This window comes from Cygnus atratus, chromosome 3 (assembly GCF_013377495.2).
Source record: "Cygnus atratus isolate AKBS03 ecotype Queensland, Australia chromosome 3, CAtr_DNAZoo_HiC_assembly, whole genome shotgun sequence".
NCBI lineage: Eukaryota > Metazoa > Chordata > Aves > Anseriformes > Anatidae > Cygnus > Cygnus atratus.
This window is the reverse complement of record NC_066364.1, coordinates 110,660,099-110,678,849: the sequence shown is the minus strand read 5'-3', so window position 1 is coordinate 110,678,849 and position 18,751 is coordinate 110,660,099. Positions and strand designations below refer to the sequence as shown.

At 44.2% G+C, this 18,751-nt stretch overlaps 1 protein-coding gene across 6 annotated transcripts in view; it reads right to left on the bottom strand.

Moving 5' to 3' along the window:
- Positions 1 to 18,751, bottom strand: part of MEIS1 (Meis homeobox 1) — a 163,770-nt gene that overhangs the window by 43,235 nt on the left and 101,784 nt on the right. For all 6 annotated transcript variants that reach the window (XM_050709420.1, XM_035553012.2, XM_035553011.2 and 3 more), the window contains exon 8: positions 7,257 to 7,402. In XM_050709420.1, the coding sequence (XP_050565377.1) occupies positions 7,257 to 7,402 (146 nt within the window). The remainder of the gene's footprint in view (positions 1 to 7,256; positions 7,403 to 18,751) is intronic.

Sequence of the window (18,751 nt, the reverse complement as noted above, 5' to 3'; positions counted from 1 at the left end):
AAGGTGGAGAAGAAAGCAAAGCATCTAGTGTTGACTTAAAAATCCTTATTACTGCAAACATTCTTGCTGGTAAACTCATTTCTGAGAGCATTTATGCAAACAAAAGGAGTTCTAGTACAACCAGAGCAAGTGTAATTTAACATCTGAATTAATGTTTATCATGTTTCAACTTTTCAGTATTCCCTTGCTTCTACTCGGATGTGAAATTCTTCTGGTGTGTAAATACTAATGTGTTTCAGCAGTTTCCGAATAATTCAAATTCTTTAATGTGCTAGTGGCTTCCACATCAGTACAACAGTGCCTCCAAGGTAGAGACTGGGAAAAAGATAAGACAGCCCTTTGGGAACACTCTCTCTCTCTAAAATCTAGCCCAGCCTGCTGGCTACTTCTGATTTCAACCAAAACACTTCCCTGGATCACTGCTCCTCCTGAGATCCGCGAGAAGCTCAGGATGAGATGCTTCCTACCCTGTAGTTCAAAACCACACAGTGACTGTCTTCATCAGAAATGAGACTGAATTAGATCTGAGAAAGCAGATGTTATGACCACATCAAACTTCTGTACATGAGAACAGCCTAAGCGAGGAATCCTGTTTCCTTGAACAAACTGACTAAAGGACCCTGTGTTTTTCTTTTCTGGTCTAAAACCAAAGGTTTGTAGCACAGCTCCGAGCTGACTATTTAATACTCTAGAAATTCACACAAGTGGAGCAACAGAAGCACTGCCATGGGTAGCCACCATCACCTTTTTTCCCCCTCCTGCCAAAGAAAACAAGTTTTCTTTAAAAACAGCAAAAGTCACCCACATTAGAAAATGGGACAGTCCATGGGGGCTGGACAGCAGGTCAAAGCAACAAATTCAACGAAGATTAAAAAAAATGCTTAAGGTTTTGACAGTCCATGAGCTCCATCAAACCCAAGGGTTAAGAAGTTAATTCAAACCGAGTTACCTAAATCCTGTTTGTCCTCCTTTCTGGAGCTCTCAATTCAATTCTGACAGAGCCTCGGAATAATTATCTTCTCCTGTAATAAAATTTCCTCTTTTCTCCCATTAAAGACGACTGCCACTGCACCTCTTCCAGCAGAAGGGACTGTCTGAACACCCCTTCACCATGACTTGTGCACCAACCTGCATGTTGTTTTTGTTCACTGCTCCTGGGGACAGAGGTGCACGGATGACCAGAGCAAAACTGCCTGCCTTTCCCAGGAATTCGGGACAGCTGGCACTAAGAAGTCTTGCAGATGTGGAAGAAAGATTTTTACAGCTTTGGCCACAATAAAATCAAGTGAAAGAGGAGACTTGTGTATTTGGGATAAAGGGGGAAATAAAAAAAAAAAACTCAACCCGTTCGGAGTCCAATATATTGGAATATGATCCCTGTTACAGAGATGGAGGGTCGTTGTAAGTAGTACGATGGGGAAAGCTTTTGGGGGGGCTTCGTTTGTTTTAACATTTGCAAACCCTCCCGTGAGGAGAACAAAGAAAAGCCTTTCTGGTTTTGGCCAATCATTTCCCCTTTTTCTGTTTCCAGCAGCCTAGTTTTGTATCCCTTTGCCCTCTCGCTATTCTCCTTTCCAAACACGGAGAGGGGATGGGAGCCAAATTAACCCCCTGCTCCTCCCAAGGCAGGACCTCATAACCCTGGAGGGATATTAAGAGACAACTTGCAACCCACCTTATCTTAAAAAGTTGTTAGCCTGTAAAATAATCATATATAAATGAAAAATATTGAAATAAGCAGTGTGGCAGTATTCTTCTACCAGAATAGCATCTTGTGAAGAGATGCAGCCTCTTATAAGAGAATCTAGCTAAGTAAAAAGCATCTCCTTCAAATACCTGTCTCCAATAAATTCTTTTACACAAATAACAGCTTTGCTAGATAGATTGCATATTGCCTATTAAAAGTTATCTTGCTTATTAAAATGGTATCAGGCAATCAATAAAGGTTCAAAATCCAGATACATATCAGGAAAAAAAAAAAAAACAACACTCATTTTTACTGTAAAGTCAACATATTTCAGCAATGTCTTTTAGTTTCTCCTTGGTCTCCCATTTCAGTAAGGTTTAACCTCTTAAGGAAATGGTTTTAAAAGCAGTTAAAAATAATGATTAAATTATGGGATTTACATGAAAGAAATCCTAGGCCCATTCATTTTTTAAATCATGGTAATTTGTTTTTTTAAAAGGTGTTTGAAGTCCTTGAATCTACCTCTTGGCACCATTAAAAAAAAGTAGCTTATAATCCCCTAATGTACTTAAATAAAGCCTTCAATAGTTTAAATTGTTATTAAACATCTTTTGGGATTATAATTTTATGTTGCTTTTTTTTTTGCCTGATTAGATGATGAACGTGAAGATCATCAAACACTCATCACGTAACAAACTAATTACATTGCATAATCCCCAAAATGAGGTTTGAATCCCAACATTTTAAATTAACCTGGATTTAAAGTGTGCACAGAATTCACAATGAGTGGACAAAATACTTGAAAAGACACCCCCCTAAACTCCCTGTTCCTAAACAGTTTTAAACAGAAAGGTACAATTGCTGGGTCAAAACCATACTATGGGTTGAAGCAGAAACTAATGCTGTTGCCACAATTAAATTTACACAGATCTCGTTGCAGGCAATATTTTTTTTTCCTTCCCTTCCTCCAAGCTTTTCCCTTATTTCGCAACCCCTGCTGAGGGCTATACATTACAGTGAGGAGATCTGCTTGAAAAATGGTGGTGAGATGTGATCCCTGAATGTAAAGTGATCCAAGAAATAATAAAAAAAAAAAAGAGGGCCTGCAAAATTTTGCCATGCTGCAGCACACCCTGGAATTACCCTCAGGGCAACCTTGCGGAGCCCAGCTCCAGCACTGGAACGCTTTGCCCCAGCCCCTCTGATGGCATTCAATGTTCACCTGATGCCTCCCCACAAACCCCACCTAATTTTGAGCTCAGCTTCCACAGATTGTGGACATCCTCACCTCTTCAACAAACTATTAGTAGCCTTTTTTTTTTTTTTTTTAATAGTAAAACGCTGTGCCTCTCACTTCAAATTTATGGCATTTCCCTAAAAACAGATTTCACAAACATCAAAATTTACAGGCTGGTGTAATAATTTACCACCATAAATTTCAACAACAGCTATGTTTTGCCTAACTAATGTCCAACTGAGGCAGCTATTCCGACGCAGATATGAATAAAACTTCAGTCAGAATAGCAACGGTTAAAAAATAAAAACTGCAAAGTCTTAAGTGTAAGTCTGGCTACCACTTCTCGTATTGTTTTAGCTTATTTTTGTTGTTATTCTCAGGGGGAAGAAAAGGAAGGCAATTTGGATGAATTTATCCCCTGAAGTGTTTCAGAGCATACTGCCTGCATCCACAGAGGACAGCGCTTGCCTACCCTTTGGGCATACGTCAACTCAGCTCTGCACATCAGTCAAAATAATGGGGGGCTGCAGCATGACACTGAGCCGGAGCTATTGCCCAAACAGTTCAACAACCGGAGAGGCTACGGCCTTGCATTTGATTTTTTCTTCAATAAAGAAAAAAGAATTTCCTCCTAAGTGGAAAATGAGAACTAAGTGACAAACCTTAGGAAATGAAGTCAGTACACAGAGGAAGGCTTAATAGTCTTTGGGATGAAATAACTGCATACGAGGAATTAAACCAGCCTATACACTTTTAAAAGATTGTATTAGACCTACATTTATTTTAAATCTTTCCAACCATTAATCATTAGTATGACAGACACAGCAATTACTGTCTATTTTGTTTAATTCCATGCCAATGATGTGTATTAATATTATAATTGTGAGAAAAATCTTTTGCCTCTGAAAAGGGGGGCTCCCAAATAACAGCATGATTAGGAATTACCAGTGGTCAAGGGGATGCCACATTTTGCCTTTAACCACTGCTTGTTGCTTCTCTGCCATTTCACAGATGGGAAAGTGAAGGCAGGTTAAGCACTGGGGGTAAAAGGGAGAGATCATCTGCCATGGCACATCCCTCGCCTGTACAGAACCACCTCCCATCTCTCCTCCCCTCCCACTTCAGGGGGACCTTGTGTCCAACCTAGGGAAGACTAACAATCGATCTCACTAATTATCAATCAACAAATAAGTGACAGGGGATCTCTGGTTCCCTCAGCTGCCCATTCCTTGGGATGACCTCCCTCCTGCAGTGAAGCCCAGCTGGGGACACCATCACCCCAGTTTTCAGGGATATAAGAGCAGTCACAAGGCCCAAAATCAAAAATGAACTGCAGTCTTAATTTCCTCAGCCTCTCAGCCCCTGCTCCTCTGACCTGATTGCAGCCATAACTTGGGCCTGGGTGTGCAGCAGTCATCGGGTTTCTTTCTACGTAGCCAAGCAGCAATTCCTGCACCTTTTAAAGCCACTGACAGCAATATCCTGGGACAGTGGTTGCCAACACATCTGTCCCAAGGTTGCCAGCAGAGACATTTACAGCCAGGTGAGTACCGAAGATCAGCCTGCCTCCACCCCAGGAAGCCCTCATGCTGCTGCTGCAGAGTTTGGTCCCTTGTGTGGGCCTGTGGGAGCACCCCCACTACCCGCTAGACCTTCGCATGCTGGGTTTTTGGTTGCAGAAAGGACAGCACCCCAAGCAGCTCACTTGTTCAACACTCTACGTTGCTCTAGCACTGACTATGGTGCCGGCTCTTCCCATGTTATCAACATGCCTGCTGGAGGACACCTTCCTCCCCGCACAAGCCTCACTGCTCTTCTGCGGGCACAAGTTCTCTGGTGGCTTCGCAGCCTACGAGGTTGTCCAGCCCTGCTTCCATTTTAACTGTCCATGGCCCCACCACGAGTCATTTTGAAAGGCTTGTCCCAGGGTCCTAGCAGAAGGTTGGGCTTGGGGGATGGGAACCAATTCTGCTTTACTGGATGGATCGGACAAGCCTGGAGTGACCCTGCTGCTGCCACAAGAAGCTGCCCTGCAGTAAAGCTGTGTGCTTCACCTGGCTGCACTTGGTCTGCACAGGGGATGGCGGATTTCGAAAAGCAAGCTTTAGCTCAGGGCTGTAAGGTAGAAAACACAGTGGCTTCACTGCACAGGTCCTGGGGGTTCTGTGCTTGAGCTTTCCAGGAGAAGGGACCACCTTACAAGCAGAAGGTGGTCCCAAATCGTGACTCCAAGGGACACCTACCACCACCACAGCGAGCTCTGCTGGCACTCTCATTTCTCTTTTGCATACCATTTCTCTTTTGCATACCATTACTGCACAGCAAAAGAGAGAAAAGCCACTTGCATCCTACACTTAATCTGGATGAAACAGGGTCTGTTCTCTGGTCTTCACGCTGTTCAGGAAGCCAGCCGCAGGGTCAGGTGAAGGCTGGGCTCCTTCCTCATGGGCTTTCAGGAATCACACCTCCTACCTTCTGCCCTGCTCCCAGGAGTAGGTTTTGAGGGTGGTAGCTGGCCCAAGCTAAGAGCATGCCATAGACTGCTTAAGCAGTTTAGCGTTACAGACAGTAACATTCCTGGCCTGGGTGATGTTTAATTTTACAAGCACAAACACAGCAACAGGCCGCTTCCAGGAAAAATTACTATGAGTATTAACAATAGTAACATATCCTACTTAATTCACCTTTCCTCAGCTGGGAAATGATGGGACTGATGTGCTGTTGCTCAGTGTCCCCTGGCATGCCTTGTCACCACTGTCCTGACTGCAGAGCTTGCAGGGCATCTCCTCACACCAGAACCTGAACTAGCTGCATCATGCTGGCATGAGCATCACTGCTGGCGTGGCATCTCTTTTGGGATGGACTGTTTTGAAGGGAGACGCCCCTAACCTCACATTACCTGCAGAGAGACACCGGGCTGTCAGCTCGAACTGGGAGAAGACCTAGGATTGAGGAGCCACCGTGTCTGCGCCAAACCACAGGGGACCTGGGCCTTTGGGAGTGCTACACTGAACGCAGCAGGGACAGGGCTAAGGAGCTGGCAAAGTTGAGGCACAGCTAATGTAGAGCCTGAGATTAACTTGGAGACATCCAAGGCCCTCTTCAGCCTCATAGGAGGAGTGCTCAGGCACGAAGGTTCATTCATAGCAAACCGGGCCCGCACGGGGCAGGATTTCCCGCCTGATCCCCGTGCTGACAAGAGTCACGGCAGATATTTGGTTTCTTGGCGGCGGGGGGGACAGAGGGGTGAGCTGCGTGAGCGCTTCCTCCGCGTTAGGAGCGTGCCCTTGGCTGGGCTCCACCAGGGCTGGGCAAGTTGGCTGGCTGCTGGCTTCACCCTGACCCTACCTACGGGCAGGGGGGAGAGTCAAACTGCTGAGATTAGAGGCCAGAGCTGTTCTTCGCTACTGCCTGCAGACTGCAGGCACCCCTTGCCTGGGCCTTATCCTGCTGGCACAGATAGGCAGACAGAAAATCTCCAGCCAAAGGCTTAAATCCCCATAGTGGATGAAAACACAGTGTCGGATCACCATAATTTGATGAAAAAGAAGAATGGCATTAGAAACACTTTTCTAAATGCTAACATTAGTAGGTGTGGTACACAATATAAACTCTTCAAAGAAGCTCCAGCACTCAGCTTAACCCTGCACACCTGTCCAGAGCTTTTTATTTCTAATCCCAGAAATAAATACAGGTAGCTGTGGCAACAGAAATAGCTGCTCATCCCCCCACCCCTTTATGATGTTAAATACAGTGGTAACTTACACTCTGGCAATGAGAACGTCTCACAAAAAAAAATTATACTTTTCTGTTAAACCAGATACATTCAGACTTTTCATCATGAAGCTTCTGACTATCTCTGACAAACATCTGAATAAGGTCTTTGTTTTCTCGTGCTTTGTTTTTAAAGCTCCCCAGTTATTTGCTGTGGCTCTCTGGAGCACAGAACCAGGGCCCAAAGGCTGCTCTCTTCTCTGAAGCAGCGATTCCCACGTCAGCGAGTGGGAGCTGCAGCTGTGCGAGCAGTGGGGCAGGACAGGTCTCTGAGGTTATTAGTATAAGCTCAGTCACACTTTGTGGTGACGTCCTGCTAACAACTGCGACTCAAACCAAAAATCTAAAAGCAACACACACAAAAAACCACCCCAAAACCATAACATCATACGCTCCATGCTCTTCCCCTGACATCTAGCAAAGAGGCAACAACTCTGCTCGGAAAAGTTCCCTGAGCTGCCTGTCAGTAACATAATATGTATTTTTGCTTTCTACGACTACTACAACTATGACATTTTCCATGTTTTATTTTGCATATGTGATCTAGAGTTCACTTACTGTTAGATGCTGGAACAGCCATGCCCTCATGATATTTGTGGCTACTTTGGGAAAGATGCCACGCTTTTTATGTCGCTTTTTGTCCTTATCTGGATCATCATCATCACCTGTGCTGGGGGAAGCTACACTGTTGTCCAAGCCGTCACCTGTAAATATAGTGAATCAAATTTTGACTTATGCTACCTTTATATACTTCAGCCGAAGCCTGGCTTTGGGTATAAACTGCATGAATACTTAAATGAGGTATAAATTCTTTAACACCATAATTCACCAGGGGTTTGGGGATGGGGGGGAAGAGACATGGGAGAGGGAGGGTCTCAGGACTGTGTCCGCCCAGTTCTGGATTACCCTGAAAGACAGTGCAGCCATTCCTGCCACTGGATTCAGCACTGTAACCCAAAACCAAAAAATGCTAAAAAAAATAAATATTTTTTTTTGTGCAAAGCATCCTGCTTGCAAAGATGGAAAAAGTGGCTTTTCTTCACACTGGGTCACTTCCCCAAAATTAATCCCCATCAGCTATTTTGGCTGAGGTGGCAATTAGAAAAGCGTCAATGGTGTCCCATACCCATGGCATGTGCAAAGCTGGGTGCCGTGTCCCCCTCTGGGATGTGAAAAATGGTGTGAATGCAGCTCTCTTGCAACATCATATTCTCTTCCCAAATTCAGTAACAACCACGGGATTGGTCCACCACTTAAGTCTTTTCTAGACATCCAACGTACCCTGGCTTTTTGATGGGTCGTGGTTAGCTAACTGGCCTCCCCTCCGCCCAGCCCCAGGCTAAAGCAGTTCATACTGGGATAAGGAGGTACCAATTTGACACACATTGTAGGAATTATCACCCGGCTTAGTGCTGACGCGCCATATCCATGCAAGGTGTCTGATCCCGTTAAACAACAACTGATCCAAAATGAATTTCCTTAATGCAGAGAAGGTCTCGGACACTTCTCATCACATTAGCAGCATGTCTACAGGAGCATGTAACTGCATAGCAGCCAACTTTGGTCTGGGCTGATGGGCCAGCAGTGTAAGGAGAAAAAAGTTGCGGTGCCCAGCCAGTTTGCATGCATTTTTTGTTTCAAACCCTGAAAGCAGTTTATAAACAAGTCCACACAGAAATTCAGTCTTTTCATTCCCTGCATGTGGTTTGAACCATATAGCTTGGCTTCTAAAGACACTGCATTTGTAGCAGCATGGAGTTGTGATGTTATTAGGCAAGTGTTTTTTACACCCCTGGGAAAGGATGATCAAGAAAGTCATCTGAATTAGGCTGAATCAAAACTATCTCTGTTAGCGATCAAAAAAAACCCACCACCACCAAAAAATAAGTATGTAGACTGTCAAAATTATGATTTGTTAAACAGCTTTCAGCACAAAAAAAGTTATTATTAGCATTATATTTTTAGTACCGTACTGACTGTGGCAAATTTATAATTATCCTTATGACTTGGCCTGTGTCTTTAATGATATGGTAACCTTGAGTAGTTATAGAAACAAACAAGATTTTTATGAAGAAATCAGATATCCGATAAATTCTTTGAAAGCCCGGTATGTAAAAAAAAGGGCTTTTATACAGAGAAGCAATTCAGCATATAAAATAATAATTCATAAAAGAAACATGAGCAAAGGAAACAACTCAACAGCATTTAAAATTCCACGGGCTAATCCACTTTCTGTCTGAGAGAGGCAAACAAGGAAAAGAAAAGTATTACGCATTCATTGATTAAAAATGAAAAGCTTCTAACCTAATGACACTGCCTTTCACCACCTCCCTACAATTGTCCTCCCCCTTTTTTTTTTTAAATACACTCTTTCCTCATTTCAAACCCCCTTCAGATTAATTTAGCAGGCATTGCCTCGTGCCTGACGGGAGGAGGACTCATTGATAATTTATGGAAATATCTACTATAATCCAAGGGAGATGACTTTTTTCCAGCTTTGTGCATCAATAGATAATCAAGGCCTTAAAGCAGCCTGAGCTTCCCATTACCTCGGGCAAGAGAATTCCTGAAAGCATGCCTCCGGGGCACCTGAATTATATCCTCCATTAGGGGAGGAAAAGCTTTCTGCATTCCACCTATAACACTCCCCAGAACCTTTCCTGTTTATTTCTGCTGTATGAAAGCAGAAGCATTAGGAACAGGATTTTTTAAGTGAAGACTTATGTAGATACAATGGAGAAACCTTTCAAGCGCGAGCCAGATCACCTCCTTCAATCCCTGGCAGTGACCTATCCCAAATAAAAGGTTTCTGTTACATCATTAGCTCAAGCCAAAAACAGCCTTGGCTTAATGCACAGTTTGTTCTTCCTACTGTTTTTAGGCAAATACTGCTACTTTACTCCCATCTGGGAGGGAAATTACACTGCTGGGTTGTAATCTAAGACAAGATTTTCATTGGAAGCAAATGCTTTCAATCCAGTGTAAATACTGGTGCATGTTCAGAAAAGCCTAAAACAATAAACCCTGGCCCCGTCCGACCCAAGTCAGTGAAAGTGAAAGGGAGGGAGTGGATAATAAAGCGCCCGGCTATCCTAAAAGCAAATTCTTCAGTAGACTTTTATAAATTGTTTAACCTCTTTCACTTTTTTAAATTGAAAATTGATCCTGTAAAGACTAAACCACTGAGAGAAGTCTAAATGGTCAATTGTGGATTTTAGTATTTCCATCTACTTTGCAACTCGATATGCTCACCTCTGTGAGGTCTCCAGAGATCCACCCCCTTCCCCTTTTCTTCCCCCTCTTTTCAAAGATCACTAAACAAACCTGAAGAACCACTGACCAGCCACACGGTAGCAGCTACGAACCGCATTTGTAAAATGTCAGCAGCGACTTTGTTCCTGAAGTTGACTTCTCCTGCCGCCAAATGAAGGCAAACTGAAAAGGTGGAAATAATCATAGAAATGATGCTAGTCCATAAACAAGCTTACAGCCTCATTAGTATAGCGGGAGGCTCCGCTGGGTGATTTATGCTTGTTTTGCTGATGCCATGAGGAAATGCCATAGGGCAGCTTTAGCCAGCTGCTAATGGTTTCTGACAGCTTCTTAGCAACTAGTGCAAGCAACGCCGTGGCGTTTGCTAGTGACAGAAACCGAAAATGTCATATTATCTGCCCATGTGTCACCAAGTCCGTGTGGCAATTAACTAGTAGGCCAGTGACTGAGGGGCCAGAAGCTCTTAAAAATGGCCCGTGGCTATTCGGGGGCAGAGCAGGCGTGCTGCTCGCATTTGCGCTGCACATATGCACGGCCCTAACGCGGCAATCTGTTCCTCGCTGCCTCGGCCTAGGCCACTGATGAGTTTGGTCCGCTCGGGTCCTTTGTCTGTGTAGGAGCTCCCAGTTGCCTTCTCTTTAGGCACCGCCTGACATTATCAGAGGAACTGCAAGTAACCTGTCCTGATATGATCACTGGAAATGGCGCTTTAATTGGCAATACCTGATTCTCCGGTTCCGAGCGCTGAATCCAAAGGTGCTAGCTGTTTTTTTGCTCTCTCACAAATTAGTCTGAAAGGATTTAAGATCACTGAAGCAGACTCATTGCCTGTCAGGCTGCTGGGAGTGCAGCCGCCCTGCACAGCAACCAGACAATATTTAAAAACCACCGAGGCTGTAACAAGCAGGAGGAGAGCCTCAGCTCCATGTTCTGCTTTCCGAGCTATCAAAACCATGTGCTATATGTCAAACTGTCAAACCTTTCAGCGTGGCCATTCGCCCTTTCAAATAATATTTAAGAATTGTTTTTACTAAATTTTATAGGCCATGGTCCAGTGAAAGAGGCCAACCGACAAAGAAAGGAATTTGTACTACAATTCGTCCATGGACGATTTCTTGCGGGACCTGGGCCCGTCCCCATGGAGCGAGGCAGGTGACCTGTGGCAGCTCCCAGGCTGCCGGGCAGCTCGGATTTCAAACGCGCTCCACTCAAACGTCCCACAGTTGCCTATTTAAGCACACCCAGGCATTTAGGCCGCGCTATCTTGTTCCTTTCAAGACGGGATAAAGCGGCATTTATCGTATTCAGGCCACTGAATGGGTCAGGCAGGCCATGCCAGCAGGGGCTCCTCTCACTTGCGTCCCCCTCCTCTCTGCGGTTGCCTCCTACAACTTCCCTTCCCCTCCCGCTCCCCAAAACTGGAGGCAGAAGCAGCAAAAGGCAACGAAGTTTATAGCGGCTCCTCGAGCCGTTAATGTTCTCTTTGTCACAGGTGATCTGCCATAAACCTCTGTTGGCAAAATAGGTACTTCTGGAGAGCAACGTTGCGCATGTGCTCACGTCTATTGCTGGTCACTGTTGCAAAAATTAAGCGGCAACTGGAAAACTTCTCCCTGGGCTTCGCACTGAACCAAAGCTAAACCTCAGGCCCTGCAGTGTTGGAAGGGCAGGGAGAATAGCATAGCTTGGTCCCAATTCCAGCTCAGGGAAGGTTGGAAATTCGGATGTCCTCATAACCCCGGCCTTTCAAATGCTTACACGTGATGCGCTAGGGGTGGTCTCTCTGATTTCAAGGGAACTACTCACCTGCATCAAGTTTAAAATGCTCCCGAGGCTTTTTGAGGGCTTGGATCTGTCTGGAGCGGAAACGAATGACCAAACCCACCAGCTGTGTGGCACAGGCGGTATGGTGTGTATGTGTATGCAACACACAGCGTTACCCACAAACTGCCCTACCACGGTCTCTACTCGTGAGCAAAGCCAAGTAGAATTTGGCTCCCTGTCCATGACACATCCTAGTACACTCCTGACTTGAGAATTAATGTGGCTCTTCAGATCAACAACACCTTTCCTTCAAATCTGAGCAGCAAAGAGACGACTATTGCTGTCCCACAACGAATATCTTCACCAAAGGGATGCAACAGGTTATTTCTCACTACAAGTAGCCCCATCTCGTGACCAACTCTGTATATGCCCTACAAATACTTTTATATCACAGCATAAATGTGACTCTTAAAAAGCCTGCTTTTTAAAAGTGAGGAGCTGTTTGGCCCACGGTAGTGGCTCAGTTTGCTGTGACGGGCCGAGAGGAGGGCATCGGTTTCACAGCGGGGCCTAGAGCAGCACGGCCCCCCAACCCACTTCACAGCTGTTACAGTCCACTTCTAGATAAGCATCTAAATCCATCGCTTTGAGGAGTTCACAGGAGAGAATGTGCCAGAAATGCCCCCCAAAGCCCTGCAAAAGACCGAGAGCAACTTTTAAGTGCACCCTGGACTGTGTGACTCCATTAAGAGAGGGCTGAACCAGCTTTCTCTGAGAGGCTCCACGCTCCCTAAGCTGAACTTAGTTTTATGCTTCCAAATCTCTCCTGTTAAAAGTAGCTTCAGGCTTTTGGAAGAACTTTAAGGTTTGCACATACTTCCGTGTTTAATAAGCTAATATAATTTAAATATCCACTAACTTTGGACAAAAACTATTGTCTTCTGTGCTAGACTTGCAATGTTTTTGGTGTTACGAACAGCAACACCCAGTATGGTGCCCCCAAGTTGGTGGGCTTTTCAGTAGTGTGATTATTATTTTAATTCTACTAACATTTTCTTTAAAATGCATTTAGATATGAGTTCCTCAAATTCTTGCTTTTGATAGGAGGAGAAATCCTACATTGTCTAAGCCAAATATTTAACTGTTCACTGGTGAGCCACAGCTCTGTTAGTTCCTTTCTCTTTTAACCCCTCCCAGAACACAAAATGGTTAGGTAATCTTTCCAGTTACTGGAAAGGAAGATTCATTAATAACTTTGAGTAACATCATGTCCTAGAGTAAGTGTAAGTGGCAAAATGACTTTCTTTAACCTTTCTTCAATGCTCTGTGCTAACTTAGAATAACTATTATAATTTCTACACCTTTACCTATGCCACCCCTTTACAGAAACACATCTTTAGTTTGCTGGATATCCACACACCAACCATGCTGACTTGCCACCGAGCAAGAACAGGTCTACATGTGAAATGCAATTTTCCTATAAGGTACAAACTATGAACTCTCAGAAAGCAGATCCAAGGATGCAATAAGGTGTTGTTTTGTTGTTGTTTTTTTGTAAAACAGGACCAAGAGTGAAAGAGACATGCCACAACCTGCTGTTCGTGGACTTAAAACAAGAACTGCCATTTCACACCACCAATATTGAGTGGACTTGGGCAATCAAAGAATACGGAGAGGCTTTTTGGTTGATTGTTTTCTGACAACCAGCTCCAATTCAAAGGATGTGGTGAGCACAAGTTATACCCGAATGGCTTTGAGGTGAGCCAGAGTGGCTTATACTCCTGCCTACCAATGTACCAGAGCAAATAAACTATCAGAAATGATCATTCCTCCTTACAGCAAGGAGGGGAAGGAGGAAGTGTGAGCAGCACGAAGGGATCAATGCTCGGGTATGCCAGGATAGAGCTGGGAGGCACTGGCATGGTCTGGAGATGTATGTCCAGCTGCTAAGCCAACTTGTACCTATGTACCTAACTTCCAGTTATCCACATGACAAGGCCTGTCAGTTTAGTAGATTTCCCCAGAATACATTATTTTAAAATTTACCCACATGTGCATGTATAGCAGTAACCCACTATAACTCCTCTCAACCTGCCAATAACCAAGCAAGGCACACAAGCTGAGGATGGGGCTACAAGAAAAATGGCACATCAGAACACTTAAAGTAGCCGTGCCATTTCTTTACTGGGAAAAACATTTTCTGTTAGTCTGGATCCACGATTAGACAGATCTGATGGAAGAGCCCACTTCAGGACCTCCTGAGGTCATTGGCAATCATCTTGGTGCATTCAACGGGCTATGAAGCAGTCCCAAAAAGGATTTACAATGATGATGAAGGTGTGCTTGTGAATTTGAAATACGGTGTTGACAAGGGACAGGTTTATTTTTTCTTATTCCTTAAGGAAAAAGCCTTCTCAAATATACTTAATAAAAAGTTAATGAGGAACAACAAGGTTGAAAATGAACATTAGCGAGGAACAAATACCGTTGTACTTGGGTTTGCACGCATCTCTCAAGGAGATGCATCGCATGTTTCATGCAACGATTCAGACCATGACGTAAACAGTAGGAGGTTGTCAGTCATAAATAGTATCCATATTTACTAGATACTAGAGGAAACGTTTGCAAAAATAGCCTAGACAAATATTCATAGATGAAGTAACCTGGACAAGGATAAATTACACCCTGGCATTTGACAAATTTTCAAAGTTTTTCCCTTGAATCATTGTACTTTGTTCTTTGGAGACAGGAGCACCTTTTTCTAGTAACTCGATCCTCCTTTTTGACTTGAATTCCCTTCAGGCAAACAACGAGCAAATTAGCTGTCTACACAAAGAGTAAAAACAGCATTGATGAATAGGGGAGGGGAAAAAAAACACATATTTTACTCATTTTCATTTGTTCGGCAGCTTTTTACAGCTAAAACGAAGGAAACCTCCTTCTTTGGCACAATGCAGCACTTCTTAATAGGGTTCACAGAACTCCACTATTATGAGTAAGTTGTGAGATATTTCTGGAGCCAAGCATCTATGCTCCGTATGAAGTATTAAAAAGAAAGCAATTCATTGTATGGGAAGCAAACAACTTTCTTCTGCCAGCTACAGAAGTTTACTTTAAGCAGTTGGAAGCAAATACCCTACAGAAAAGTATCCAGTTAAACAGAAAAACATCCTGCTTCAACTGAGAATTGTAAAAAGCTTAAACTTTTTTTTTAACCTAAAAGCCATTGCGGCAACCCTACCGCTTCTTAGGAAAAGCTGTTTCTCAGTCATTCTCTGTTTTGTTCAACTATTGGTCTTTTTTGAAACGTATTCTCTCCAGCCTCAGCTGGAGAGCTGGCCTTCCCAGCCAAGGGTCCACCAGCTGTGTTTTCCAGGAGAAGTCAATCACAAGGGGCTGACGTGCAGGTAAATCCACAGCTGGATTTGCTTGGACTTGCTCACTTATGAAGTAGGAGCACAAGAAGCAGCAGGAGGAGCACGGGACTCCTCTGCCAGGGGAAACATGCCCAACTAATACCCCAAACAGCCAAGAGGTCAACTTCTGTAAATCTTTATAGCTCCTTAACAATTGGCTCTATCTTTGTGTTTATCCAGCCCGTAAGACACCTGACTCAGACTGAGCACAAGCAGCTATAAGAGGCTCAAAAGCAAAGATCAGAAGCATATTAGGTATAAACTAAGGGACACATTATCTGTGGAAACAGTTTATTACAGTGGAGCATTTAAATAGGCTTCCTTCCCTAAACAGAGCTAAATTGCCCCGGGCCCTGCCAGCATGCCTCCTCCAGAAGAGGCGATGCTGTAGATTTCATGTTTTACAACAGGAAATATGTGCCAAAACCTTGACACTGCCCAAACCATTCAAAATCAGATTTTTCTATTGAGAAAAAAAAAATTAAAAAAGTCAAAAGAAAACATTTCATTGTTGGCTGACACAAACCAAAACGCTTGGGTTTGTTGAGCCAGTCTAAAGCATTTTCTTTTGGGCCAATTCCAGACAAACCGATGCTGGCCCAAGCTGCAGTGTGCCCTGCAGGAACTGTAGCTCAGATGCTGTTTGCCCCAAATCCTCTTTTGTAGGACTGGATCCCATATGTCACAGGGGTCATATAACCATAACGAATAGGAGAAATTTAGTCTAGATGCGGGGTGGGCAGCTCAAGATTCCCGACCTATCGAGTCCACGCAAAACATTTCCAGTGGGAAGTTCCCATGTGTTTTGTTTCAAGTGAAAAAGTTCTTGCTTATATGCAGTGCATTTTCTTCTACTTCCATCACTCATACTTTAAAATAATAGTAAAAACAAACAAACAAAAAATCTTCTTCCCCTCAATCAGGAGCATCTGCCAACAAAGAGCAAGGCATGATTCAAAGAAAATTGACATTAAACTCCCCTTTGCATGCCATGGCAGCGCCATGTGCTCCATTTCCCTACACATAGCAGTCACTCTGCAGCTATCAAAGACAGAAATAAGAGGAATGAGAAAAAAAGTGACCCCCCACAATCTACCTTTTGCCTTTTGACAGCAACAACATCTCCGCCACCATTGCTAATGCCTCCAAAAAACATCCATCATCTTACAAAATCTTATAAAGGTCCATTTGCAACAGCCCCTTACTCAAACTCCAGCCACTGAAATGTCTTGATAGGATAATTAGTGAAAAGACACCTGGCTTTAAACTTAATCCAGAAATTACTTCTTTATAGCTAAAACAAGAGGGAGACAAGTTTTGAATTGTTATGGAGGGTTAATCCAAAATCCCTTGTGAGCCAGACTGCTGGTTCCCACTGCAGATCCCCATATCTCACAGCCATCGAAAAGGAGGCAGAGAAGGGGGCTGCCACATCCACCTAGAAGAACTACTTCCACAAAGTGACTGTGAGGTTGGGTAGAAGTCAGATACCCGTGTGGTGGCCGAAACTACTGGGCAGAGGGAGGCAGGACAACAAGGACACAGGAATCTTCCAGTACCTGAGCTCTGTATGAACATGGCAGGAGCTGGACCCAAAATACTCACCCTCCTCTTCTCTGAGCAAATGCAGGAAAGAGTTGTGATCATGACCAAATGGACGGCTTTTGGACTCACTGTGAGTTTCCTCCCCTCACCCTGTGCCAGCAGTGTCTGGGATGCTCAAAAGAAGCCTGCTTCACCCTCCAAAGACAAAGCCTTTTGCTAGCACACGTGAAACGAGCTCAGGAAAATACCTTACAAAATAAGCAGCCCCCTGTCAGACCGTTTAAGGAAAGAGTGTAGACAGAATTAGCAGTGTTTTTCTTAGGCTGTCCCCACTGCTCCTTGCTGACAGTGCCCTAAATCCACTCTCTTGTTCTTCCAGCAAAAGCTGGTCGCTCTGGAGGGCTGGTGACAATAGCGGAAAGCTGCTTCTCGGGAAGGAGGTGCAGAAGCCAAAAGAAGATAAGTAGATTTGACAGAGGCAAAGCTCACACCAAATTTTCTTCCACTTGAATGTCCCTCTCCAACACAAAAGGCAAAGCTACTCTGATGAGGTAGTGCTTAAAAAAGGCTACAATGGGAAAAACAAACCTGGAGTCGGGCTTTAGGGCTGCAGCGCCAGCCCTGAAGTTGTTGTCTTCAACAGTGGTTGCTAGAGAAGACGGCTGCTTGTTCTGCTCAACTGCCCAGATTTCCCTTGCTCTGCACACTTGGGAGGGATCAAGCAATTACCAACACAGTCTCCCTAAAATTTGGAATCTACTTTATCACCTCCATTAACATTCCTTGGGTGCAGGGAGGTGAGGACGCACCAAGGGTCAGCCTGGGATACAGCCTCAGTGCATCCAGATGGATGGCACAAACCCAGCCCAGGCAGCAGAGCCTGAACACTCAAGAGGGCTTGGAGGGACCCTTTGGACAAACAGCATTAACAGGGATGTGGTCTTGACCAACTCAGCACCAAGGCTGAACAACTTTCACGTTCTGACCCAGGAGCATGCGGCACCAGCAGCTTCATCAGACACTTCAGTCCTACTTAGTTAGCATGTCCCCTTGGGCTCCAGCTGAACAGATCCATGTCACTGCTATGTATTTGGTTTCCTGTGATTTTTCTATCAATCACAGCTTCTGGTGTTCTGCTATGCCTTCCAGAGCAAATATAATTTTGTTTGTTTGTTTGTTTTCAAATTACAACAAACAAACAAAAGTGCAAATCATCTGGAAGCAAACATCTCAGAGGGTCCAAAACATGCAGTAAACAGGAAAACAAAGTCAGATCAATGCTGGACACACAAAAACTTCACTTCAGTATGACCTACAGGTACACACGTGCCTTATTTTTACCTCTTTCGTCTTCCATCACTACATATTCCTAGACATTAGCTACCTGGCTCTACCTAGAATAGGCAAACTGATGGGAAGAAAGGGTAAAACTTCTGGTGTGCCCCAGAATTTGAGTACTGTTTATGTCACTACATCTAATGGCATCAAAGATAGGAACCCACTGTGAGAGGGATGAAGGATGGGAGGGAGGAAACTCGGTCATTTCCAGTTAATCTCTCTTTGGCTCCATTCCTTCTCAGTCAGAACTCAACCAAAACCTCACACAAAGGTCAAAGAAAAGACACAACTTAGAAGAAAGCCATCAACTGTCTTAAAACAAACAGAACAGAGCTCAAGCAACCCTCAAAAGACAGGCCAAAAAAATTTCATTTTGAATTCACATGGTTTGCTGTTATCTACAATAGTAACAGAAGGGGTAGCAGACAAACGTAGTAAGAAATATATTCTATGCTTTTAGCTACATGATGTACTTTATATGACATAAATGAGTAACCAGGGAAGCTAAAGAAAATGTCAGCTTTTGGGAGGCTAAAAAACATAGGTGTCCGCCTCCTGTAGGCAGGTACAGACCAGAAGGAAGAACAGTCCTACTCCCCACCACCCAAAGACCTGCTTCTCAACCAATAAATTCTGTGTGAGGACACACCACGCACATGCTGCTCCTCTTCAAACACCAGAAGCTTCCTGGTGTCCTTCCTGGGCATGCAGTATGAG